Source organism: Salvelinus alpinus, chromosome 16 (genome assembly GCF_045679555.1).
Source record: "Salvelinus alpinus chromosome 16, SLU_Salpinus.1, whole genome shotgun sequence".
NCBI classification, from domain to species: domain Eukaryota; kingdom Metazoa; phylum Chordata; class Actinopteri; order Salmoniformes; family Salmonidae; genus Salvelinus; species Salvelinus alpinus.
In genome coordinates, this window is record NC_092101.1 from 40,750,562 (window position 1) to 40,778,462 (window position 27,901).

Below are 27,901 nucleotides of genomic sequence, written 5' to 3' on the forward strand. Positions count from 1 at the left end.
GGTCACCAGTTTAAACGCAACAAAGGCTGGCCACCAGTGTAAACGCAACAAAGACTGGCCACCAGTGTAAACGCAACAACGGCTCGCCACCAGCGAAAACGCAACAAAGACTGGCCACCAGTGTAAACGCAACAAAGGCTGGCCACCAGTGTAAACGCAACAAAGGCTGGCCACCAGTGTAAATGCAACAAAGACTGGCCACCAGTGTAAACACAACAACGACTGGCCACCAGCGAAAACACAACGAAGGCTGGCCACCAGCAAAAACACCACGAAAACACAACAAAGGCTGGCCACCAGCAAAAACACCACGAAAACACAACAAAGGCTGGCCACCAGCGAAAACACAACGAAGGCTGGCCACCAGCGAAAACACAACGAAGGCTGGCCACCAGCAAAAACACCACGAAAACACAACGAAGGCTGGCCACCAGCGAAAACACCACGAAAACACAACAAAGGCTGGCCACCAGCGAAAACACAACGAAGGCTGGCCACCAGCGAAAACACCACGAAAACATAACAAAGGCTGGCCACCAGCAAAAACACCACGAAAACACAACAAAGGCTGGCAACCAGCGAAAACACAACGAAGGCTGGCCACCAGCGAAAACACAACAAAGGCTGGCCACCAGCGAAAACACAACAAAGGCTGGCCACCAGCGAAAACACAACGAAGACTGGCCACCAGCGAAAACACAACAAAGGCTGGCCACCAGCGAAAACACAACAAAGGCTGGCCACCAGCAAAAACACCACGAAAACACAACAAAGGCTGGCCACCAGCGAAAACACAACGAAGGCTGGCCACCAGCGAAAACACAACGAAGGCTGGCCACAAGTGTAAACACAACGAAAACGCAACAATGGCTGGCCACCGGGGAAAACACAACAGCGAAAACGCAACAAAGGCTGGCCACCAGTGTAAACGCAATAAAGGCTGGCCACCAGTGTAAACGCAACAACGGCTGGCCACTAGCGAAAACGCAACGAAGGCTGGCCACCAGTGTAAACACAACAAAGGCTGGCCACCAGTGTAAACACAACGAAGGCTGGCCACCAGTGTAAACGCAACAAAGGCTGGCCACCAGTGAAAACACAACGAAGGCTGGCCACCAGTGTAAACGCATCAACGGCTGGCCACCAGTGTAAACGCAACAACGGCTGGCCACTAGCGAAAACGCAACAAAGGCTGGCCACCAGTGAAAACACAACGAAGGCTGGCCACCAGTGTAAACACAACAAAGGCTGCCCACCAGCGAAAATACAACAGAGGCTGGCCACCAGCGAAAACCCAACAGAGGCTGGCCACCAGCAAAAACCCAAGAGAGGCTGGCCACCAGCGAAAACCCAACAGAGGCTGGCCACCAGCGAAAACCCTACAGAGGCTGGCCACCAGTGAAAACACAACAAAGGCTGGCCACCAGTGAAAACACAACAAAGGCTGGTCACCAGCGAAAACGCAACAAAGGCTGGTGAACCAGTGAAAACACAACAGTGAAAACGCAACAAAGGCTGGCCACCAGCGAAAACGCAACAGCGAAAACACAACAAAGGCTGGCCACCAGTGAAAACACAACATCTGGTCACCAGCGAAAACGCAACAGAGGCTGGTCACCAGCGAAAACATAACAAAGGCCTGCGAAAACACAATGAAGGCTGGTCACCAGCGAAAACACAACAGCGAAAACACGACAACGGCTGGTCACCAGTGAAAATGCAACAAAGGCTGGTGAACCAGTGAAAACACAACAGCGAAAATGCAACAAAGGCTGGTCACCAGCAAAAACGCAACAAAGGCTGGTCACCAGCGAAAGCACAGCAAAGGCTGGTCACCAGCGAAAGCACAACAAAGGCTGGTCACCAGCGAAAGCACAACAAAGGCTGGTCAGCAGCGAAAGCACAACAAAGGCTGGTCACCAGCGAAAACACAATTAAGGCTAGTCACCAGCCTATGCTGCTCTATACTTTTCCCCCCCAGCATGGTTACAGCCAAATCAAATACTAAGAGGGGATGTTACAGTAAGATGTTGATAGAGTGCCCTCTCCTGGTAGTTATGCTACAGTACACTGGAAATAATACTCTAACCCAGAGGTTCTTGAGCTTTTCCAGCTCGAGACTCAAATGTGAAATGTACCGTCCTCACACAACCCAAATTAAGAAACATAAATGTTTACTCATAACTCACGACCCACCTCTCACATGCTCAGGGCCCACTTAGGGTCCCAAACCATAGTTTAAGAAACCCTGCTCTAACCAATTACAAATATCCCACTTCTGATTTCTTATATTATCCCATTGGACCACATTTTCCTCCATTCCCAAACCCTTTCAGATCATAGATACAGTATGTCAGTTTCTCACATGAAGTCTGATAAAGCAGAATGACCCATATGCCAATCTATAATGTTTCAGCACATTCTATATATGAGCGGTCTTGCTCTAGCCTGGGTATCAGTCTGTTGGTTGCATCATGCTAAGGAGTTGGAATGATTGCACAAACAGGCCTGGGACCAGGCTATTCTTGTTCTACTTTCATCAAAATTCTGACCATTCTGAATGGGACAAGCAGGAAATGCATTAATGGCCCAGGTGTTGTTTGGCTTATAGCCTACCTCCAGCAAAGTGAGAGCAGCTGTGATCTTTATGTTCTCAATAATAAATACGGTTGTGTTCTGCTGTGAAGCCATGCTTCGACATGGCTAATCCTGTGTCACAGCAGACAGCAACTCAGTATGTAATCTGTGTCACCGGAGACAGCAACTCAGTGTATTCTCCCTCCCTCAAGACAACCAAGTCGATATATACCACAAAATAATGGTTCAGGGTGGCAGCTCATGGGTCTCCTAGTATTGTCTGTCTGCAACCCTAACCTGTCTGAGTGACTGATGGCCTCGGTAATGGTGGAAGAGAAAACACGTTTAGTGTTTAGGTTTGATCTTTCTCAGCATGGACCACCTTCAACTCAACCATTTCCTAATAAGTCAACAGTCGTGGCAATAAAGATTTTATTGTGACCACGAAAACTACACAAGATCTTGACAAGGATTACATATCACTCTGGTATTTTCAGTTTTTTCATTGGTTTCAAAATGTACATTCTTTTATCATGTATACCTACAGTAGCAACAGCTTTTTCAATAGAAAAAGACACGCAATGAAACTAGATGGCACATTTCTTACATATCGTAAAGAAGTTTCAAATACAGCACATATACAACGAAGAAAATATATATATATTTTTTGAGGGCTCAGTCAATGCAAATGCAGATCTAAAAGGCAATTCTCCACAAATGTTACAATAAGTGTTCCAAAAGCATCCAAATCCAACATCCACCAGAGTCCAACCATTCAATCACACCCGCTTTGAGACACGATCACATCATGTGCTTATGCTGTACAGTCTATCGAGCTCACAGCAGCCATCGGAAAGAAAATAGACCTTTTCAGAAGATTTTTCTTTCCTTTTTTCAATTTTTTTATTAAATTCATCCCAGCATAATAGTTCCTGAAAGTGTGCAGTACTGAATGAATGAGCCTCCACCCCTCTGCTCTCCTCTCTCCGAGATGTGACAGAGCTGGCTTCCTGTGGACTGAACAGTAGCACTGTAGACGGAGAGACTGTGCTTATAAAATGGCATCCTATTCCTTATAAAGTGGGCAGAGGCTTAGCATCTAGGACGCCTCGCACCCTTGGACGCCTTTTCCCCATATTCTAAATGTCCAATATAAGTGCACAACTTTTGCCCAGGGCCCATAAGGGATCTTAGTGCACTATATTGTGAATAGTGTGCCATCTAAAAACAGCTAAGGTTCTGTAAATGCTCTCAACAGATAGAAGAGCCTATCACTGACTGAACACCGGCCACAGGCCATTGTCTGTGTCTCTCTTGAGTTCTCTCCCTCCTGAGGGACTAAACAGCAGCATCAGACTGAATCAGTACATGAAGCACTATCAGCGCTTACAGCTGGTGGGCGCTGTCCTGTGCTTTGAGTGGACTGGAGGGAGCAGTTCTGAACTGGGGGAGGTAGAGGGGGACACTCCTCATCCCTACCACCGACCCCTCGTCACTGTACTCACTAAACATAGAGTCCTGACTCCCGAGCAAAGGGATGCACTCAACGGACGAGCCCCCTCTCCCCAGAACCATCACCTCTTTGAGAAGCATAGCCCCTGTGTCTTCTTCCTCCTCCTCCTCCTCCTCCTCCTCACTCTCCTCCTGACAGCCCATCCCCAGGTAATACAGGTCCTTCTTCTCAATTACCTCTATCCCCCCATCCCTCTCTCCTCCCAGGGCCTCATCCTCCTGTTCTGAAGTCTCGGAAAACTCCCCGACAGAGTTGTAAGAGCAGGAACGCCGTGGTTCCAGGTCCGACTCTCCGGCTCCGGAATGGGAGATCTCCAGCTCCCACAGACCTCCGGGGAAGGAGCCCGAGATGTCAGAGTTGTTGCCTGAGAAGTTGCCCTCGTCGCTGGAACTGCTGAGGCTGCCCTCCTGCTTGTAGAGGTGGTGGGGGTTGTCAGAGAGAAGCACGGTGGCGTAGGTCACTGACGGCTGGGCTGAGCTCTCCAAACTCCTGGGGAGATCTGGGAGTTGGAGGGTCTCCTCCTCCTTTGGGAGCCCAGGCACCTCTGAGTCCACACAGAGAGCTGGGGAGGAGGCTGGGATCAGGTCCTTGTCTGGGCCTGACGTAGGGGGCCCAGTCTTCTCCATGATGGTGGCCTCGGAGATGGTCTCTGAGACGAGGAGTAGTGGCCAGGCTGGCAGGCCCTCTGGGTGGCGGAACAACTGCTCCATAGTGTCAGCCTGGACAAGAAGATAGGAGGAGAGTTAGGACCACAGCAAGGTGAACAAGCCTATGGATTAGATAGTACTTTATTAATACTGTGGCAAGCTGTCCTACACAACACATGCATTTTTTGGTCTCTATGGTCTCTTACTGTTTTAGTAGCCTGCTATATCTTTAAGTGTGTTTTCATGGCTAAGTGTGTGTGGAGTAGTATTCCTGTACACCTCACCTTCCCAAAGTCAATCCCCTGAGCCCAGGAACAGTTGTTGGGGTTGGGAACATCTTTCCACATAAACTTCTTCATGCTGGGATTCAGACAGAATAGAATTTAACAACAAGGTATGGAGCCTTTCAGTCTCCAATCCAACACTCTCACTCATATACATTTACAAAGCGTAGTGTGTTTGTTTACGGATGTGTGCTTAGGTGTAGCTAGGACTGAGGGCAGCATGTGTATGTGAAGTGTGCGCCTCACTCACTCACTCTCACCCCCTTTCTCCCTCGTTCTCAGAACACATTCAGCCAATCTCCATAGTAATTGAGCCCTGAGGACATTCTGTACATTGTTGAAATGTCACGTATAATTTAATTCCATTCCTAATCAATGTGTCTGACTGTGTTCCTCAGATCAATAACTACCTGGAATCACCATTTTAGTCTTAACCACCTGCACAGAGGCAAAAAACATTGATCCTCTCTTTCTAATGTCAGACACAGGCCAAAAGTACTTTCTGTAAATACACCACTGGTATAGAACAGAACACACCACTGGTATAGAACAGAATGCAACACTGCTATTGAGTGTCTACGACTGAGCAAAAATCTGTTAGCAGTATATACAGTTTATTGTCAAATGATTAAACTTTAAATTATATTCAATAATGATGTGAAATATAATCTTACTGGTTTTGGGATATGACCAGGGTGACGAAGAGGACAATGGAGAGGAAGGCGATGATCATCAGAAGCATGTAGGCAGCAGGCCCAGCATCACCCCCCCTAAAGACTGGAGGACAGGACAACACCCTGTGTAAGTCTATCAATCAATCAATCCACATTGGATCATATTCCTATTGACAAGATGGCGCCAGAGAACAAGGCTGACGTTTTACGTATGCCTAAACAATTTTTTTTTGTTCATTTCTTTGCGTTGTTTGTTTTTAACTTATTTTGTACATAATGTTGCTGCTACCATCTCTTATGACCGAAAATAACTTCTGGGCATCAGAACTGCAATTACTCACCACGGACGGCAGAATACTTTTTTTCGTTTAACGAGTCCGATGTGAATGATATACTGCTTCCCGGGAAAAGGCCCAGATCCCCGTCATTTGTGTGAAGAGAAGGCGGAGAAAAAGGGACCAGAGGGCAGGCTGCCTTCTGAGAATTCGTACCCGATCTAATAAACCCCCACTTCCTTCCATTCTGCTAGCAAACGTGCAATCCTTGGAAAATGAAATCTATGACCTACGCGGAAGATTAAACTACCAACGGGACATTCAAAACTGTAATATCTTATGCTTCACGGAGTCGTGGCTGAATGACAACATTATCAACATACAGCTGGATGGTTATATGCTGTATCGGCAGGACAGAACAGCGGCGTCTGGTAAGACAAGGGGTGGCAGACTATGTATTTTTGTAAATAACAGCCGGTGCATGATATCTAAGGAAGTCTCGAGGTTTTACTCACCTGAGGTAGAGTATCTCATGATAAGCTGTAGACCACACTATCTACCGAGACAGTTTTCATCTGTATTTTTCGTAGCTGTCTACATACCACCACAGACTGATGCTGGGACTAAGACCGCACTCTGTATTCCGCCATAAGCAGGAAAATGCTCACCCAGAGGCAGGACCTCCATCCAGGACCTCTGGATGGCATATGAAGGAAGACCCTAAAAATGGTCAAAGACTCCAGCCACCCTAGTCGTAGACTGTTCTCTCTGCTACCGCAGTCTAGGTCCAAGTTGCTTCTAAACAGCTTCCACCTCAAGCCATAACTCCTGGACATCTAATCAAATGGCTACCCAGACTATTTGCATTGCACCCCCCCTCTTTTATACCGCTGCTACTCTCTGTTATCATCTATACATAGTCACTTTAATAACTCTACCTACATGTACATATTACCTCAACTAATCGGTGGACCTGCACATTGACTCTGTACACCCCTGTGTATAGTCTCGCTATTGTTATTTTACTGCTGCTCTTTAATTACTTGTTACTTTGATTTCTTATTCTTACTCGTATTTTTTTTAAACTGCATTGTTGTTTAGAGGCTCATAGGTAAGCATTTCACTGTAAGGTCTACACCTGTTGTATTCAGTGCATGTGACTAATAACATTTGATTTGATACCAATACATAACCCTAGAGGAAATGTGTTAAAACACTCTTATAGAATCGGCACTCAAAAAATGTGAACATATGACTTACATTATAGATGCATGCATGTCAGTGCTTTAATATACAAAATAAACACAAGCCATACTCATATGTCAAATACATAGGCTGTGTTTACACAGCCAGCCCAATTCTGATCATTTGTCCAATTATTGAAGAAAGATCTGATTGGTCAAAAGATCCAAATTGGGCTGCCAGTGTAAATGCAGCCATTGAGACATATTTTTGGGCCGGGTGTATTGTATGTTGTTCCTATCTTGAGGGAGGGCTTACCTTTAGTATACACTGGCTCACCTTCTCCATCCGCGAACACTGGATACAAAATAAACTCGTATTCATCAGTGTCATAGAAATGACCTGGGAAATATAGTCAGAGAACAGAGAGAGGCTCAGATTAGAACAGATTGAGCCATATAAAGTCACAGAGAACAGAGAAACGTGCAGATTAGAACAGATTGAACCATATATAGTAACAGAGTAAAGAGAGGCTCAGATTAGAACAGATTCAAACATGTCTATAAACTCTCACTAGAGGGCGCCAGAAGCTCACAGCCAACAACCTCTCAAACTGGAACTCCAAACGGATTGAAGTGCCACAGTTTGACCAGAAGCTGTTTTAAGGGGGTATAAGCTGTTAAGGAGCATCTTGGACATAGACTTGGTGCTCTGGAACTGCTTGCCGTGCGGTAGCAGAGAGAACAGTCTATGACTAGGGTGGCTGGAGTCTTTTAACATTTGTAGGACCTTCCTCTGACACCACCTGGTATAGAGGTCCTGGATGGCAGAAATCTTGGCCGGAGTGATATACTGCACCATACGCACTACCCTTTGTAGCGCCTTGTGGTCAGATGTCAAGCAGTTTCCATACCAAGCGGTGATGCAACCAGTCAGGATGCTCTCGATGGTGCAGCAGTATAACTTTTTGAGGATCTGAGGTCTCATGCCAAATCTTTTCAGTCTCCTGAGGGGGAATAGGCATTGTCGTGCCCTCTTCACGACTGTATTGGTGCGTTTGGACCATGATAGTTTGTTAGTGATGTGGACGCAATGGAACTTGAAGTCGATGTGAATGGGGGTATGCTCAGCCCCCCTTTTCCTGTTGTCCACAATCAGCTCTTTTGTCTTGCTTACATTGAGGGAGAGGTTGTTGTCTTGGCACCACACTGCCAGGTCTCTGACCTCCTCCCTGTAGGCTGTCTCATTGTTGTTGGTGATCAGGCCTACCACCGTTGTGTTGTCGGCAAACTTAAATGATGGTGTTGGAGTCGTGCGTGGCCATGCAGTCATGGGTGAATTTACAACTGCGACCTGGCCAAGATAAAGCAAAGCAGTGCGACACAAACAACAACACAGAGTTACACATGGAATAAACAAGCTAAGAACGCACCCGAGGGCTCCCGCGTTGAGGATCAGAGTGGCAGATGTGTTGTTACCTACCCTTACCACCGGGGGGAGGCCTGTCAGGAAGTCCAGAATCCAGTTGCAGAGGGAAGTGTTTAGTTGCAGGGTCCTTTGCTTAGTGATGAGCTTTGTGGGCACTATGGTGTTGAACACTAACCTGTAGTCAACGAACAGCATTCTCACATAGGTGTTCCTTTTGTCCAGGTGGGAAAGGGCAGTGTGGAGTACAATAGAGTTTGCATCATCTGTGGATCTGTTGGGGCGGTATGCATATTATAGTGGGTATAGGGTTTCTGGGATGATGGTGTTGATGTGTGCCATGACAAGCCTTTCAAAGCACTTAATGACTACAGACGTGAGTGCTACGGGTCAGTAGTCATTTAGACAGGCTACCTTGGGGTTCTTGGGAACAGGGACTATGGTGGTCTGCTTGAAAATGTAGGTATTACAAACTCGGTCAGGGAAAGATTGAAAATGTCAGTGAAGACACCTGCCAGTTCGTCAGCACATGCTCGGAGTATGCATCCTAGTAATCCGCCTGAATGTTGACCTGTTTAAAGGTCTTGCTCACATCGGCTATGGAGAGTGTGATCACACAGTCGTCCGGAACAGCTGGTGCTCTCATGCATGGTTTAGTGGGGCTTGCCTCGAAGCGAGCATAGAAGGCATTTAGCTCGTCTGGTAGGCTTGCATCACTGGGCTGCTCACGGCTGAGTTTCCCTTTCTAATCCGTAGTAGATTGCAAGCCCTGCCACATCCGATGAGTGTCAGAGCTGGTGTAGTAGGATTCGATCTTAGTTATGTATTGCCGCTTTGCCTGTTTGATGGTTCGTCGGAGGGCACAGGGCAATTTCTTATTAGGGATTTTCTTGTCTCGCTCCTTGAAAGCGGCACCTCTAGCCTTTAAGTCAGTGTGGATGTTGCCTGTAATCCCCGGCTTCTGGTTGGGATATGTACGGTCACTTTGGGGATGACGTTGTCGATGCATTTATTGATGAAGCCAGAGACTGACGTGGTATACTCCTTAATGCCATCGGATGAATCCCAGAACACATTCTGTAGCAGCAAAACAGTCCTGTAGCTTAGCATCCACATCATCAGACCACTTCCGTATTGAGAGAGTCATTGGTACTTCCTGCTTTAGTTTTTGCTTGTAAGCAGGAATCAGGAGGATAGAATTATGGTCAGATTTGTCAAATGGAGGGTGAGGGAGAGCTTTGTATGCTTCTCTGTTTGTGAAGTAAAGGTGGGCCAGAGGTTTTTTTCCTCTGGTTGCACATGTGACATGCTGGTAAAAATGAGGTAAAACGGATATAAGTTTCCCTGCATTAAAGTCCCCACCACTAGGAGCGCCGCTTCTGGGTGAGCATACTCTATATTGCTTATGGCCGTAGCAACGGCTTATGGCCGTTGCTTATGGCCGCTTGTTGAGTGTGGTCTTAGTGCCTGCATCGGTTTGTGGTGGTAAATATTGATGGAAACTCTCTTGGTAAATATGTGCTCTACAGTTTATCATGAGGTACTCTACCTCAGACGTACAAAACCGAGACTTCCTTAATATTAGAGATTGCGCACCAGCTGTTGTTGACAACAGGACACAGACCACCACCCCTCGTCTTACCGGAGGTAGCTGTTATCTTGCCGATGCACGGAAAACCCAGCCAACTGTATATTATCCATGTCCTCGTTCAAACACGACTCGGTGAAACATAATATATTACAGTTCTAATGTCCAGCTGGTAAGATGGTCTCGAACAGAGCTCTTCCAGTTTATTCTCCAGTGATTGCACGTTCGCCAGTAGGACGGATGGTAAAGGAGGATTATCCACTCTCCAACAAATTTTTACAAAGCACCCTGATCTGCGCCCCCTGTATCGGCGTCTCCTCTTCATGCAAATGACGGGGATTTGTGCCTGGTCCGAGAGGAGCCATACATTTTTGGCCTTTGATTTGTTAAAGAAAGCGAATGAAAGAGAGAGAGAGAAAGAATGAGAGGGGAAATGAGACTGCAAGGTACAACAGGAAGTAAATGTACATACCATATAGGTAGAGGAGCTTGTCAGTAGGGGGGAACCTGGTCCACCTCTCCCTGCTCTCTGTGGTCTGGTCCGGTCTGTCCTGGTGGTTCTGACCCGACCACTCTACGACCAGGGACCACGGTACACTGCTGTTGGGCTGCAGAGACCACAACAGGACCACACAACTACTGTTCACACGGGACGCACTGAACGAACGCACACACTGACCTGGAGAGGGAGGGGCAGAAAAGGGAGGACGAGAGAAAGTGGGGGAAGGAAAGGAAGTGTCATGACGTTGGTTTATGACCCCCCCCATAAATACCTTTCTCCCTTCCCTCTCTCTCTGACTCTACTGAGGGACTCTTGAATAGCCTTTGTTAAACATAGAGAGTCTGGGAACATCAAACAAGTGGGGGGAAAGGAACCATATTTCGGTAATAGAACCAGTTGAAAATATGCGTTGGTACTTAATGAATATGATGTCAGTTCGGTTGTCATCTGAGACATTATGACTGATGACAGGATGACATAAACTGTATCTAGGAAAGTCTACACATTATAGTTATCAGATTCACATGGAGCTCAGCTCAGAGTAAATATTTATTGCATTTTCCTTTTCCAAATGGGCGGTAATTTAGAATGCATAAGATACTGTATTTACGATAGCTTCTCCCTTTGTTCCTTAGTATTCCCGCTCTTTCACTCAAACCCAACCCCCTTTTCTTTGTGTAACCAGCTGTCATATCTGTTTCGTCCGCTAGGGACGTTTTCCTTTATGACATAATTTGTAATCAATGTATGATTCATTCTGTGTATATGTAATTCTGCGTGATGAGTCAGGTTTTTAGTAAATAAATAATTAAACCCAATTTTGTATTGCTGATTTAACTTGTTAGCCAGAGTTCGTGAAAATAACCAAGAATTTACAACTTTCAGATGAGACTGAAATAAGGTGACGATTAATATTGACTGCTATTGATGTAAAATATTCCTAGGTCTTTCAGAGTTTATTCGGAAGATAACAGCTCTATAAACACTCTTTCGTGGTGCCCCGACTTTCTAGTTAATTACATTTACATGATTAGCTTTTTTTACATTTTTTATTTTTTTATTTCACCTTTATTTAACCAGGTAGGCTAGTTGAGAACAAGTTCTCATTTGCAACTGCGACCTGGCCAAGATAAAGCATAGCAGTGTGAACAGACAACACAGAGTTACACATGGAGTAAACAATAAACAAGTCAATAACATGGTAGAAAAAAAAGAGAATCTATATACAATGTGTGCAAAAGGCATGAGGTAGGCAATAAATCGAATAATTACAATTTAGCAGATTAACACTGGAGTGATAAATCATCAGATGATCATGTGCAAGAAGAGATACTGGTGTGCAAAAGAGCAGAAAAGTAAATAAATAAAAGCAGTATGGGGGGTGAGGTAGGTAAATTGGGTGGGTAGTTTACAGATGGACTATGTACAGCTGCAGCGATCGGTTAGCTGCTCGGATAGCAGATTTTTAAAGTTGTTGAGGGAGATAAAAGTCTCCAACTTCAGAGATTTTTGCAATTCGTTCCAGTCGCAGGCAGCAGAGAACTGGAAGGAAAGGCGTCCAAATGAGGTTTTGGCTTTAGGGATGATCAGTGAGATACACCTGCTGGAGCGCGTGCTGCGGGTGGGTGTAGCCATCGTGACCAGTGAACTGAGATAAGGCGGCACTTTACCTAGCATAGCCTTGTAGATGACCTGGAGCCAGTGGGTCTGACGACGAACATGTAGCGAGGGCCAGCCGACTAGGGCATACAGGTTGCAGTGGTGGGTCGTATAAGGTGCTTTAGTAACAAAACGAATGGCACTGTGATAAACTGCATCCAGTTTGCTGAGTAGAGTATTGGAAGCTATTTTGTAGATGACATCGCCGAAGTCGAGGATCGGTAGGATAGTCAGTTTTACTAGGGTAAGTTTGGCGGCGTGAGTGAAGGAGGCTTTGTTGCGGAATAGAAAGCCGATTCTTGATTTGATTTTGGATTGGAGATGTTTGATATGAGTCTGGAAGGAGAGTTTGCAGTCTAGCCAGACACCTAGGTACTTATAGATGTCCACATATTCTAGGTCGGAACCGTCCAGGGTGGTGATGCTAGTTGGGCGTGCGGGTGCAGGCAGCGACCGGTTGAAAAGCATGCATTTGGTTTTACTAGCGTTTAAGAGCAGTTGGAGGCCACGGAAGGAGTGTTGTATGGCATTGAAGCTCGTTTGGAGGTTAGATAGCACAGTGTCCAAGGAAGGGCCGGAAGTATATAGAATGGTGTCGTCTGCGTAGAGGTGGATCAGGGAATCGCCCGCAGCAAGAGCAACATCATTGATGTATACAGAGAAAAGAGTCGGCCCGAGAATTGAACCCTGTGGTACCCCCATAGAGACTGCCAGAGGACCGGACAACATGCCCTCCGATTTGACACACTGAACTCTGTCTGCAAAGTAGTTGGTGAACCAGGCAAGGCAGTCATTAGAAAAACCGAGGCTACTGAGTCTGCCGATAAGAATATGGTGATTGACAGAGTCGAAAGCCTTGGCCAGGTCGATGAAGACGGCTGCACAGTAATGTCTTTTATCGATGGCGGTTATGATATCGTTTAGTACCTTGAGCGTGGCTGAGGTGCACCCGTGACCGGCTCGGAAACCGGATTGCACAGCGGAGAAGGTACGGTGGGATTCGAGATGGTCAGTGATCTGTTTGTTGACTTGGCTTTCGAAGACCTTAGATAGGCAGGGCAGGATGGATATAGGTCTGTAACAGTTTGGGTCCAGGGTGTCTCCCCCTTTGAAGAGGGGGATGACCGCGGCAGCTTTCCAATCCTTGGGGATCTCAGATGATACGAAGGAGAGGTTGAACAGGCTGGTAATAGGGGGTGCGACAATGGCGGCGGACAGTTTCAGAAATAGGGGGTCCAGATTGTCAAGCCCAGCTGATTTGTATGGGTCCAGGTTTTCCAGCTCTTTCAGAACATCTGCTATCTGGATATGGGTAAAGGAGAAGCTGGGGAGGCTTGGGCGAGTAGCAGCGGGGGGGGCGGGGCTGTTGGCCAAGGTTGGAGTCGCCAGGAGGAAGGCATGGCCAGCCATTGAGAAATGTTTGTTGAAGTTTTCGATTATCACGGACTTATCAGTGGTGACCGTGTTACCTAGCCTCAGTGCAGTGGGCAGCTGGGAGGAGGTGCTCTTGTTTTCCATGGACTTTACAGTATCCCAGAACTTTTTGGAGTTAGAGCTACAGGATGCAAATTTCTGCTTGAAAAAGCTGGCCTTTGCTTTCCTGACTGACTGCGTGTATTGGTTCCTGACTTCCCTGAACAGTTGCATATCGCGGGGGCTCTTCGATGCTATTGCAGTTCGCCACAGGATGTTTTTGTGCTGGTCGAGGGCAGTCAGGTCTGGAGTGAACCAAGGGCTATATCTGTTCTTGGTTCTGCATTTTTTGAACGGAGCATGCTTGTCTAATATGGTGAGGAAGTAACTTTTAAAGAATGACCAGGCATCCTCAACTGACGGGATGAGGTCAATATCCTTCCAGGGTACCCGGGCCAGGTCGATTAGAAAGGCCTGCTCGCAGAAGTGTTTTAGGGAGCGTTTGACAGTGATGAGGGGTGGTCGTTTGACCGCGGACCCGTGGCGGATACAGGCAATGAGGCAGTGATCGCTGAGATCTTGATTGAAGACAGCAGAGGTGTATTTGGAGGGCAGGTTGGTCAGGATAATGTCTATTAGGGTGCCCATGTTTACGGATTTAGGGTTGTACCTGGTGGGTTCCTTGATGATTTGTGTGAGATTGAGGGCATCAAGCTTGGATTGTAGGACTGCCGGGGTGTTAAGCATATCCCAGTTTAGGTCACCTAACAGAACAAACTCTGAAGCTAGATGGGGAGCGATCAATTCACAGATGGTGTCCAGGGCACAGCTGGGAGCTGAGGGGGGTCGGTAGCAGGCGGCAACAGTGAGAGACTTATTTCTGGAGAGATTAATTTTTAAAATTAGAAGTTCGAACTGTTTGGGCATAGACCTGGAAAGTATGACAGAACTTTGCAGGCTATCTCTGCAGTAGATTGCAACTCCTCCCCCTTTGGCAGTTCTATCTTGACGGAAAGTGTTATAGTTGGGTATGGAAATCCCAGAATTTTTGGTGGCCTTCCTAAGCCAGGATTCGGACACGGCAAGGACATCAGGGTTGGCAGAGTGTGCTAAAGCGGTGAGTAAGGCAAACTTAGGGAGGAGGCTTCTGATGTTGACATGCATGAGGCCAAGGCTTTTTCGATCACAGAAGTCAACAAATGAGGGTGACTGGGGACATGCAGGGCCTGGGTTTACCTCCACATCACCCGAGGAACAGAGGAGTAGTAGGATGAGGGTGCGGCTAAAGGCTATCAAAACTGGTCGCCTAGAGCGTTGGGGACAAAGAATAAAAGGAGCAGATTTATGGGCGTGGTAGAATAGATTCTGGGCATAATGTGCAGACAGGGGTATGGTGGGGCACGGGTACAGCGGAGGCAAGCCCAGGCACTGGGTGATGATAAGAGAGGTTGTATCTCTGGACATGCTGGTCTCAATGGGTGAGGTCACCGCATGTGTGGGGGGTGGGACAAAGGAGGTATCAGAGGTACGGAGAGTGGAACTACGGGGTCCATTGCAAACCAAAACAATGATAATGATAACTAGCCTGAACAACAGTATGCAAGGCATATTGATATTTGAGAGAGACATACAATAAGGCATAAAGTGATTGCAGGTCTTGATTGGGAGAGCTAGCTAAAACAACAGGTAAGATAACAGCAGCAATAACAGGGTGCTAGTCTAACACAGCAACAACAGGTAAAAATGGCGACGACTAGGCAGAGAGGGTCGGATTAACTACACACAGATCCTGAGTTAAAGCACAGAGCCGACAGATAAAACACAAATAAACAGAATGGAGTACCGTGAATTAATGGACAGTCAAGCAGGCATCAGCTATGTAGCCAAGTGATCATAGTGTCCAGGGGGCAGCCGTAGATGGAGCAGGGAGGCCTCCACTAAGCTAGCACGCGGCGTTTAAAGTTAGTAGCCCGGGGGGTGGTCTGCTCAGACGGAGGGGGTCTGCTCAGACGTGGTCGTGTCGACAGAGAATCCAAGCCGGATGGCGATGGCGAAAGAGAGGTTGTGAATTGTAGAATTGTGTTTGCTAACTGGTGCTAGCTTCGTGGCAGTGGCGCTAGCTGCGCTAGCTGCAAGCTAGCTGTGAGGATCAGAAGTAGTGGCTCAGGGATTACGGCAGGAATCCGGCGTTGTTGTCGAGAGACAGTCCGATGCTGGTAAATTGGTGAGTAATATCCAGGCTAATAACAGGGCTGGTGTCTGTGCAGAAGGTAAAAGCTGCTAGCAGCGGCAAAAAATGGCTAAATTAGCTTGTAGCTGATTTAGACCAGTTGTGATGGATTGGCAGGGCTCTGTGTCGGCAAAAAAAAGGTCCAGTCCAATTGGCAAAAGAGGTATTGTAGCCCAAGAATTCGCTGGTAGACCTCTTCGGCTAGCCGGCAGATGGGCCTAGCTCGAGGCTAGCTCAAGGCTAACTGGTGCTTGCTTCGGGACAGAGGTGTTAGCCAGTAGTAGCCACTCGGTTGCAGCTAGCTAGCTGTGATGATACGGTGTAATTGTCCAGAGCTTGCGTCAGGAATCCGGTGATGTGGTAGAGAAAAAGCAGTCCTATATGCTCTGGGTTGATATCGCGCTTGCAGACTGGCAGGTATTGGCCCGAGCTGAAGCTGGCTGTGTCCGAGTTAAGGGTGAAGACCGCAGCAGTGGCTAACTGACTACTAGCTAGTAGCTAGTTATCTGGCTAGCTTCTGATTGGGGTTACGGTTCTAAAGTATAAAAAATAGCAGGTCCGTACCACATTGGGTGAGGCGGAATGTAGGAATGTATATTCAGTTCCTAGATGGAAAGTGAAATTAAAATATATACGAAATGTATACGCAAATCAGGTAATATTAATTACAGAGAAAGGATTTTATAGAATAGCATGTCATATCACTTAATCCGGCATAGCCAAAGACACGACAGAAGAGAGAGAGAGAGTGGGGGAAGGAAAGGAAGAGAGAGTGGGGGAAGGAAAGAAAGAGAGAGTGGGGGAAGGAAAGAAAGAGAGAGAAATAAAAATGAAGTTTATATTTTCTCTTCATGTAAAAACGGTTGGCTGGCATGCCCTCACGCGTCTGAGCGGTCGGCTGTGAATGCCCTCACCCGCTAGTACACTTATGATGACTGTGATTTGAGTTCTGACCCTCTACAGGATGTACAGTAGGAACAATACCGATGCTTCTCCTTTCTGGGTTTTAATTTCCTTACACTTAAGTGTAACTGTCACTAAGGAAGAGGGATAATGCCCTCGAAGCCGGTGGTTGGAGGATATATTGGCACAGTTTGCCAGCCCTCGACTTTGTCTCGGGCCTAACAACTCCCGTGCCAATATATCTTCTGACCACCGGCTTTGAGGGCATTATCACTTTTATCCAACGGGTTACCAACATATTCAAATAATGATCTACATATTTTCATTAAAAACGTTATTTTGATTAATTTATTCGTAGTATTTCATCATTCCACAAGATATCGTCCCGACACAAATCTAGGGTTGCTAGAGACGCGACCCAGTCGTTCGTTCTTTTTGTTCTGTATCTGTGGACGGAACCCATTTGTTCAGTCTTTTTGTTCTGTAGCTATAGACGCGAACCAGATGTTCGTTCTAAATGCTCCATTGCCACTGACTGGCAACGTTCTAATCCCTTGCTTGCTAGCTAGCCAACTACGGCTAATTTACAGTCACGTCAAAAAGTGCAGCCAGACTAACAGCAAAGTAGCTGCATTTGCATTTGTTTAAGCTGTTTTCTAGTTTGATTTATTTGGATACATCCATAACAATGAGCTTATGATGCGCAACTTTGCCTGGCAGAGAAAATGAAAGACAATCTATGACATTCATTTCAGCTGATTTTAATAAATGAAACCATACATTCTCTTTGTTACCCACCACAGCTGACAGCTACTTATTGTATGTCCCATGTATCTGTACATTCCCCTGGATTGTGCATTGGTCGAAATATCTGTCTCAGTCTGTGCTACTACTTCTGCTGCCTTGCTTCTTCAGCCTTTAAGGTGTTGATGGTGCTGCAGTGTTCACTTTGTTTTCGGCCAGGATGTTGGTCGGTTAGTGACGGACGCCAGTAGCTATGGAGCGAACCTTCGCACCCATGTTCACTCACTGACAATCTCCCTCGCTTCTAAACCAGCATTGGCCAGTTTCTGGACTGTCGTTGTCCTGATGCTGTGATTAGTGTATGAAGTTGTTCCAGCTGCCCTACAGATCTTGGGTAAAAGTGCTGCCAGATACTTCACGCCCATCGGCTCTGACGTGTACCAGATCGAGTCCCCGATACACTCTCCTCTCCTTGGGTGGAGATAAAATGCAAGGGCGTTCTCCGGGCATTTCGATAGATATTTCTCCAGTGATGCCACCAGCATAGCGGCTTCCCTGGCTGCTCAAACATGAATCCCCTCTTGGACTCCCTGCCACTCTCCCTTGGGTCCAGATGATTCTTTGTGGCCTTGTTATATGCGAGAGTGGCGTGTCTGAGTGAGAGAGAATGCATTGTTTTAATATTGTTTTCCAGTAGCCCAATTACGAGTGCAACTTAGAAAAAAAACACAAACAGGCTATGAACAACATACCTTAGAGCGTTCTCGTCTGTTTTTACGAGGAATGAGTTGGGCTTTTGTCTGTTCCCCTCTTTTCCTCTTCGATCCAGATGTAACTGGAGGTTGAACTACACTTTCTGGACCAGACCCCTTGGTGTACCAGGATTCAGAGCCTGGGAGTTTTGGAGCTTGGGCCATTGTCCTCATCGGTGGCTGTTTGTGATATATTTTCCTTGCCGCCTTAGCTGTTTGATGTTGCCCAGAAATACAGGATTAGAGGTGGTAAATTCGGTGTCCTTCATATGGCACCAGCTGCGACCAGTGGGTGGATCATTTAGAAACCGGTTGAGCTCACTACGGAGTGCCAGGTAGCTACTTATGCTGTACTGCTCCCCCTTCCCATTTCATACATTTGTTGGAGAAGGATGTTAAACTCTTCCTTAGTGACAGTTTAAGTCAACAATTGTTTAATTCTCTGCAAGTCAGCCCTCGAAGCAACGCACAGCCCAGTTTGTATTCTTAACAATGCAGTATCCCCCAAATCTGCATGCCTGGGGATTATTGGGATTATTATTATCTCTTCTTCCCATTCATCCATTGTCATGCCGCCGAAAAGATCAAAAGAAATGTTCTACTCATCCATTTTAGTTTTCGCAACAAAGTATCGATTTAGCCAGTCAACTGAAAAAAAGTGGTGTGTTGCTATGACAACCAGCTCAATTTGCTGCTTTACATGGGACGGTGGAGATCCCAAATCAATATCGAAAAGGTCTGAGAGAGACAGACAGCACGGTTTATACAAATCTCTGCTGTTGAAAACCAAATGCTAGTCTAAAAGAAATGGGAGATAATGTCTAGATGCTTTTCACAGTGGAGATCAAGATTTAGCAGGTAGTAACTTGTGAAATAGACACCGGCTGGAATGTGGTTTTATCCAATCAGCATTCAGGATTAGACCCACCGTTGTATAAACACACACACACTTCGATTATATACCATGGATCTTGACTGGGAACGAATCTTGGTGGAATAGTACAATTCCGAATGAATTGTGTTTCTATAACGCAAGAACATGCACAATATAACAGTATCAGTAAAGTGTCATAATTAGGCTATATAAACATGAATGAATAAGCATAATATTACACTACTATAACACCGATATAAACAAGGCTATAAACATAGCAGAATAAACAATAACCTAAACGATAAACATCTTGTCGTAGAGAGAGAAACCAATTACTGACACTGACAAGATAAAGATTTGTGTCACTCTCTCTCTCTGGCCCATAGCCACAGGTAGTAGGGGTGCTGAAAAATATTAATAAAAGTAGTGCACTAGGCCTTTTACATGCCTTGATAGCATGTATTATGCATCTATTTCATGTTGGATGCACTGTTCCACAAGTAGGCTAAATGAGTCAATGTAGCCTATGTACAGTGCATTCGGAAAGTATTTTCCCCAATTTTTTTTTAATGTTACAACCTAAAACAAATCCTCAATCTACACACAATACCCCATAACGGCAAAGCGAAAGCAGATTTTTAGATTATAATTTTTTTGCGCAAATTTATTAAAAATAAATAACAGAAAAACCTGAATACCTTAAGTATTCAGACCCTTGCTATGAGACTCGAAAATTATCTCAGGTGCATCCTGTTTCCATTGATCATCCTTGAGAAGTTTCTACAACTTGATTGGAATCCACCTATGGTAAATTCAATTGATTGCACATGATTTGGAATGGCACACACCTGTCTATGTAAGGTCCCACAGTTGACAGTGCATGTCAGAGCAAAAACGCAGCCATGAGGCCGAAGGAATTGTACGTAGAGCTCAGAGAGAGGATTGTGTCGAGGCACAGATCTGGGGAAGGGTACCAAAACATTTCTGCAGCATTGAAGGTCCCCAAGAACACAATAGTTTGGAAACACCAAGACTCTTCCTAGAGCTGGCCGTCCAGCCAAACTGAGCAATTGGTGAAGAAGGGCCTTGGTCAGGGAGGTGACCAAGAACCCGATGGTCACTCTGACAGAGGTCTAGAGTTAATTCTGCGGAGATGGGAGAACCTTTCAGAAGGACAACCATCTCTGCAGCCCTCCACCAATCAGGTCTTTATGGTAGAGTGGCCAGACGGAAGCCACTAGATGGAAGGACTTTCAGACCATGAGAAACTAGATTTTCTGGTCTGATGAAACCAAGATTGAAGTCTTTGGCCTGAAGCCCAAGCATCACGTCTGGAAGAAACTTGGCACCATCCCTATGGTGAAGTATGGTGGTGGCAGCATCATGCTGTGGGGATGTTTATCAGCGGAAGGGACTGGGAGCCTAGTGTCATGACGTTGGCCTGGGGGTAGGTTTATGACAGTCATAAATACCTCTTCCCCCCTTTTTCCTCTCTCTACCCTACTGATGCGACATTTGAAAATCCTTTGGTTAACATAGAGATTCTGAGAAGATCAGAAGGTGGGGGGAAATTAACTATATTCTGGTAATCCGACCAATTGAACATATGCGGTGGTACTTAATGAATATGATGTCAGTTCGGTTGTCATCTTTGACATTCTCATAAACTCTACAGTGGAAAGTCTGCACATTGTAGTTATCGGATTCACATGGATTTGTTGTTCAATTTAAATGTTTGAATATAAAATTATTGGTGAAGAGATTTAATGTAATTTTAGCTTCCAAATGAGAGATTTGGGTATTCATAAGGTTAGGGCTCTGCTCAATCAGTGGCCCGCCCCTGTAAAGAAACATGGGTTATAAAAGTTTTCAAACACGCCCTCCTCTCCCTTCCTATATAAAGCCTTGACGACAATATAACCTCCTGTTCCAAGGATGTGGGGACAACGGTCCATACGTTAAAAGGACTAACATGTCAACTACAGAACTAAGCCAACCTCAGCGTGAGCTTTGGTTGCGGATGGTATGAACTTTGAACTCTTATTCACTACAGAAGTGATACCTCCTAGCCGTTGAGTTAGCAACAGCAGCTGCAAACGTGGGCTAGGAAAGAACAGACAGAGTATCCCGTCTACCAACGACATTACTACAACGTATCCAATTTACCACCAGAGACATTCTTCAAAGGACAAAGGACTTGGTTGGGCAACACGGCCTTCCATCTACCACCAACCTACCGAAGCGCAGCTCAGAGTAAATATTTATTGCATTTTCCTTTTCCAAATGGGTGGTAATTTAGAATGCATAAGATACTGTATTTACGATAGCATGGCTGGTACCTTTGTTCCTCAAGTCTTCCCGCTCTTTCACTCAAACCCAGCCCCCTTTTCTTCTGTGTAACCAGCTGTCATATCTGTTCCGCCCGCTAGGGACGTTTTCCTTTATGATGTAATTTGTAATCAAGGTATGATTCATTCTGTGTATATGTAATTCTGTGTGATTAGTTAGGTATTTAGTAAATAAATAAATAAACCCAATTTTGTATTGCTGATTCAACTTGTTAACCAGGGTTCGTGAATAAGGCCGTAACGTAACAAAATGTGGAAAAAGTCAAGGGGTCTGAATACTTTCCGAATGCACTGTATGATGAAGTTGAGTAGTACATTGTGGACTCCATTCCAAAGACCTTTAAACCTAATATAAACCTAATGTTGAGGTGATAATATCTATGGGACATTTTTGTTTGAGTTTCTTTTTACAGGGAAAGTGAACATTAATCAATATTTCAGTAAAAGTGACAGTTTTAGCCAGCCGGCTTTCAACCGCTGTCCCTGGGCAGGTTATTAAAAACAGTTACAATACAGACAAACAATGAGCAGTGAGCACATGCAGAGCAACATAGGACAAGCAACACGTAGCACGTAGACAGAACAGCAGCACAAAAAGCAACAAAGTGTTTCCAAATCTCACAAGCTACAGACAACAGATATCATGGACAGCGGCAATGCACAGCGGCAATACACAGCTAGGGATTATGTTCACAAGTCTGATTGACCTTTTGCCATGCCACGTTTGTTTTTGCTGTTCTCCAAATAGCATTCTAGAGTTTTAAAATTGTGTCGAAGTATAAATGAGCTTCAACTGGTGGATGTATTTCTACACACTCCACTTTGCCATACCCTAGGCACAGATAGAACAATGAGACAGATATTTCACTGGATGTATAAATATGAAGCATCTGCTTGGCGTTTTCCACTCACTACTAAATATGGTAATGAGAGGAAGCCCAGTGGCAGGCAGAGGGAGAAGATGGAACGAGATGGATTTTGGCCTACATTCTGCAAATGTTCTCATAGATGAATCTCAATACAGTTTTCTGTTCCCAAAAGTAGAATCTGTTATGAACAGAGTGGACAAAGTTTTGTAGACTTTTGCCTTTGCAAAAGTTTTAAGAAATCGCGTTATTTAGGAGTGCAAAGTTGAATTGAGTTATTGCACGCGCTCATTTCACAGAGTAGGCGTTCCCTGACGGAAATATGCAGATGTATGCTAGAACGGCCCAATAGGATCTCGCTAGCTCGTGCTTGGCTCTGCCCACCTCCTTACTTGTTCTGCCCACTATGACTCATCTGTTCCCATTGGAAACGACAGGCTGTGGTCTATCTTTGTTTAGATATAAAAATCTTTGCCATAGGTTTAGCTGAACGCCATCCCCAAACTACTTCCCGCTGCTATGCTCCGGGCTGGTGCGAGAATCTGCAATGCTTATCTTATTTATCTGCCCCAGCACCACAGGGTCATGAATTACTCTGCACATGCGGGAGCTCCATGACCTGTCTGGGAAGGTTCTAGAAGCTCACAACAACCACTCTAACAAAGGCCACTATGGAAAGCACAGCGGTAGCATGTGTATATGAAAAACTATGTTTACAAATACAACAGTGACACTTATGGTAACGGGGCATAATGCTACATACTATAAATGATATGCCAAACAGAATAGTAATAGCTGTACTATAGGACATATGGTTCCAAATTGATCGAAGTTACTGAGTAATTTGTGGTTATTACCCATTACTACACAACATGTAAAAAGAAACCCAATAACCCCCCCCCCCCCCCCCCCCGCAACTTACATTTCGATGCGCGCACAACATTCAGGTATTCTTGTTACTGTCCACAATAAAAATTGTCCTCAGAAAATGTGCGTCTTCTTTCTTCCTATGATGAGTGAGGGATTACTAAAAAGGTCGGCTGCGTGAGAATTAGCACAACAAAGAGTGTTCCCCTCCTGTCCTTGACTACAAAATAAACTGAACATCATATTTCATTTTTTTGGCCCATCCAAGTTGAGACCAGTACCTATTTTACTAATAATAACAGTACCAGCATCACAGTTAATGGTTTCCTCTCAGCCAACTAGTTATTCATGAAAATATGAATAACAGATGAAAACACACAAAAAACATCCCGTGTGTCACAAAGACGTGTGCCGAGAAGAGCTCCATTTTACAATTAATTCCAAGTCCATTATAACAATTATTAGACCTTGGTAGAGAACATACCAAGCCAGAGATAATGGTTTTTGATCCACTCTCAGGCTTTTAACTGACATCAACATGCCTAATAATTTATATTTTAGTCATTTAGCAGACACTCGTACCCAGAGCGACTTACAGGAGCAATTAGGGTTAAGTGCCTTGTTCAAGGGAACATCAACAGATTTGCCACTTAATTGACTCGGGGATTCAAGCCAGCGACCTTTCGGTAAACTGGCCCAAAGTTTTTAACCACCAGGCTACCTGCTGCTGTCCTCACCCTTCCTCTCCTCTCCTCTCCCTCTATAGTGAAGCCGCACCCCCCTCGGGCCTTGAGGCAGTGAGCATGCCCAGTTGGGACCAACATGCCTGTTATCTCTCACTGATGACCACGGAGTCAGAAACATAGTATTTCAACTGACTATGACATGATGCAAGAACACCAACTAAATATATGTTATTTAAATTGGGAAAACAGATATTTGGTTCTGAACGCAAACTCTTTTGACTGCTAGTAATCTGTGTACTGGGTATAACAATCCTTCAGCTCTATACAAATACAGTACATTCCCATTCAGTGTATTTTTCAGCAGCGACTTACGTTTGGGGTGTCTATCCAGGGTCATGTGGGTGTTCCTAGTGGAAGAGCCCTGGCTGTTCTGAGCCTTGACCGTCACAGAGTGGACCTCCCCTCTCCACTCAAAGCTATAGGATGACACCAGGCCTATTCTCTCCTCAGTAACAGTGCCCCCAGAGTCCTGGTGCTGTACTACAAGTTCCTCCACACAGTAGGTTGGCTCCACTATGGGGGGATGCTATGGGGAAGAGGAGAGGGAAGAGTTGAGACTATCAAGGACTGTAATGAGGATTTGTTATCCAATGTGCTACTTCCTTATATTCTCTAATCTGATCTGAGATAGGTAACTGAGTACTGCTGTATTGCACTGACTCATCTAGTATTTTCAGAATAAACTAAGAACAACGACTTAGTGAAAGGAGAGGCACCTTCGTACACCTGTTCAATTAATCTAACTCTCTCTGATGTTGACATCTAAACCACATACTATGAAACATGTAATGTGTTCTCTGAAGGCTATGGACTGTACCTCGAAGAGAAGAGTGACGTTCGTCTGCGTACTTGCTGGATCCTCCTGAAACACTCGCCAGAAATCAGGACCCTGGTCAGGAGCTGAGAGAACAGAATATAGATGTTACAGCTGTGTGTGTGTGTGTGTGTGTGTGTGTGTGTGTGTGTGTGTGTGTGTGTGTGTGTGTGTGTGTGTGTGTGTGTGTGTGTGTGTGTGTGTGTGTGTGTGTGTGTGTGTGTGTGTGTGTGTGTGTGTGTGTGTGTGTGTGCGCACACGTGTACCTACTGTATGACTGAGGCTTGAATTTTCTATCAGAACGTTATTTTCCATTTGGCAGCAGGCTACATGAAAATTGGAACAGCTGGATAGGGGAAACGGCTCGAGTCGCACAAAATGGAATATAACGTTGCGGATAAAGTTCTAAAGACCTACATCGCTATACTGAGAGAGTTTTAGTTTCTAAAAGGACATACTGTATTTGGGTGTTTTTGGAGCATTTGTTCATGTTTATTCGGACCCCCGTACTGTACAACGAGGATGAGGAAGCGAATCACTGGTTGGGGTAGGTTTCTCAAAAACAAGTGAAATCACAAAAAAAAGTTTCTGGACCTTTCTATTTCAATGACACTAACCTGTATAAATAAAAGTGAAATGACATGCATGAAGTGATGAGGAAGTCATCCAGTACAATACTGTACCTCTGCTGTTGTGAGTGGTGGTGTAGAGCAAGTGGCTCCAGTCACTCCAGGTCCCGGAGCCGTTGATGTGCATACAGCGGACCTGCACATTGTACACCCCACACACATCTGGTTCAAGGACCTCAGCCCACGACTCAGTCTGCAGAGCTAGGACCTGTGGAACATATCCCAATTAAATCACATATTTAGACCAAATAATTTATTTTTCAATGATAGACCTTCAAAATAAATAAATAATATCCCATTAACTCAAAAGAAAATGGATTTTGGGAAAATACACTACATGACCAAAGTTATGTGGAGACCTGCTCTTCGAACATCTCATTCCAAAACCATGGGCATTAATATGGAGTTGGTCCCCCCCTTTGCTGCCATAACAGCCTCCATTCTTCTGGGAAGGCTTTCCACTAGATGTTGGGACTTGCTTCCATTCAGCCACACGAGCATTAGTGAGGTTGGGCACTGATGTTGGGCGATTAGGCCTGGCTCGCAGTCAGCTTTCCAATTCATCCCAAAGGTGTTTGATTGGGTTGAGGTCAGGGCTCTGTGCAGGCCAGTCAAGTTCTTCCACACCGATCTTGACAAATCATTTCTGTATGGACCTCGCTTTGTGCAAAGGGGCATTGTCACGCTGAAAACCAGAAAGGTCCTTCCCCAAACTGTTGCCACAAAGTTGGAAGCACAGAATCGTTTAGAATGTCACTGTATGCTGTAGCATTAAGATTTCCCTTCACTGTTACTAAGGGGCCTAGCCCGAACCATGAAAGACAGTCCCAGACCATTATTCCTCCTCCCCCAAACTTTACAGTTGGCACTATGCATTCGGGCAGGTAGCGGTCTCCTGGCATCCGCCAAACCCAGATTTGTCTCTCGGACTGCAAGATGGTGAAGCGTGATTTATCACTCCAGAGAACACGTTTCCACTGCTCCAGAGTCCAATGTCTGCGAGCTTTACACCACTCCAGCTGACGCTTGGCATTACGCTTGGTGATCTTATGCTTGTGTGTGGCTGCTCGGCCATGGAAACCCATTTCATGAAGCTCCCGACGAACTGTTATTGTGCTGACATTGCTTACAGAGGCAGTTTGGAACTCGGTAGTGAGTGTTGCAACCTAGGATAGACGATTTTTACACGCTATGTGCTTCAGCACTCGGCGGTTCTGTTCTGTGAGCTTGTGTGGCCTATTACTTCGCGGCTGAGACGTTGTTGCTCCTAGACGTTTTCACTTCACAATAACAGCACTAACAGTTGACCAGGGCAGCTCTAGCAGGGCAGAAAGTTGACGAACTGACTTGTTGGAAAGTTGGCATCCTATGATGGTGCTACGTTGAAAGTCACTGAGCCCTTCAGTAAAGCCATTCTACTGCCAATGTTTGTCTATGGAGACTGCATGGCTGTGTGCTCAATTTTATACACCTGTCAGCAACGGGTATGGCTGATATAGTCGAATCCACTAATTTTAAGGGTTGTCCATACACTTTTGTACATATAGTGTATACTGTATGTCTTAAAAGATATGAATGTTATGTGACCCAGCAAGCGAGGGAACATTTTGAATGGAGGAAAGATTTCCAAAATACCCATGTGCCCAAAGATAGTGGGCATTTTCAAAATTAAAAATATTTTCCAAAATATTCTCATCTGCCCACCAAAAGTGTTAATCAAAGGTTTTATTACAATGACGTATTCTGCTTCATGCCACCAAGTCAGTGTTCCTCTACCAGTAAATGCCATGTATTTTAGGGAAAATAATGCCACTCCTAGATCAGAGATAGATCAAAAATAGAGACCAGCTGATGCTCATGGCCAGGCGGTTGGAGCTAGATGAGCTCAGGGCCACATCCAATATGGCCCCCTATTCAGGGTTCCCCAATTAGCAGCCCACTGGCCGAACTTGGCACGCCGATAATTTTTATTTCACCTCCCAGGTTTTCTGAGCAAAACAAAAAGTTAGATATATTTTAAAAAATTGGACATAAAATACTGTAAAAACCCCAACAAATCAGCTCCAATTGATTTTAATATTGGAAATATCTGTTCCAAAATTATTCCCACGCATAATAGAGAGATATATGTAATCGTATACTAATGTAAACAAGGTTTGAAATGATTATGTTTTAGTCAAATATTATATCTGTTTGGGCTTCTTGCGGTCAATTTGGCCTTTCTAGGGAGTTTTTCCTAGCCACGTGCTTCTACACCTGCATTGCTTGCTGTTTGGGGTTTTAGGCTGGGTTTCTGTACAGCACTTCGAGATATTAGCTGATGTACGAAGGGCTATATAAAATAAACTTGATTTGATTTGAATTTGCAGTCCACAAATTATTTGTAAGT

General features: G+C 45.3%; 1 protein-coding gene across 2 annotated transcripts in view; it reads right to left on the reverse strand.

Annotated features, from left to right (window-relative positions):
- Positions 1–2,995: 2,995 nt before the first annotated feature.
- Positions 2,996–27,901, reverse strand: part of lepr (leptin receptor) — a 62,205-nt gene continuing 37,299 nt past the window's right edge. For both annotated transcript variants that reach the window (XM_071346226.1, XM_071346225.1), the window contains exons 13-20: positions 25,567–25,720; positions 24,887–24,969; positions 24,382–24,595; positions 10,638–10,844; positions 7,471–7,554; positions 5,696–5,798; positions 5,022–5,097; positions 2,996–4,809 (exon numbers count right to left, since the gene is read on the reverse strand). In XM_071346226.1, the coding sequence (XP_071202327.1) occupies positions 3,964–4,809; positions 5,022–5,097; positions 5,696–5,798; positions 7,471–7,554; positions 10,638–10,844; positions 24,382–24,595; positions 24,887–24,969; positions 25,567–25,720 (1,767 nt within the window). In that variant the 3' untranslated portion in view covers positions 2,996–3,963. The remainder of the gene's footprint in view (positions 4,810–5,021; positions 5,098–5,695; positions 5,799–7,470; positions 7,555–10,637; positions 10,845–24,381; positions 24,596–24,886; positions 24,970–25,566; positions 25,721–27,901) is intronic.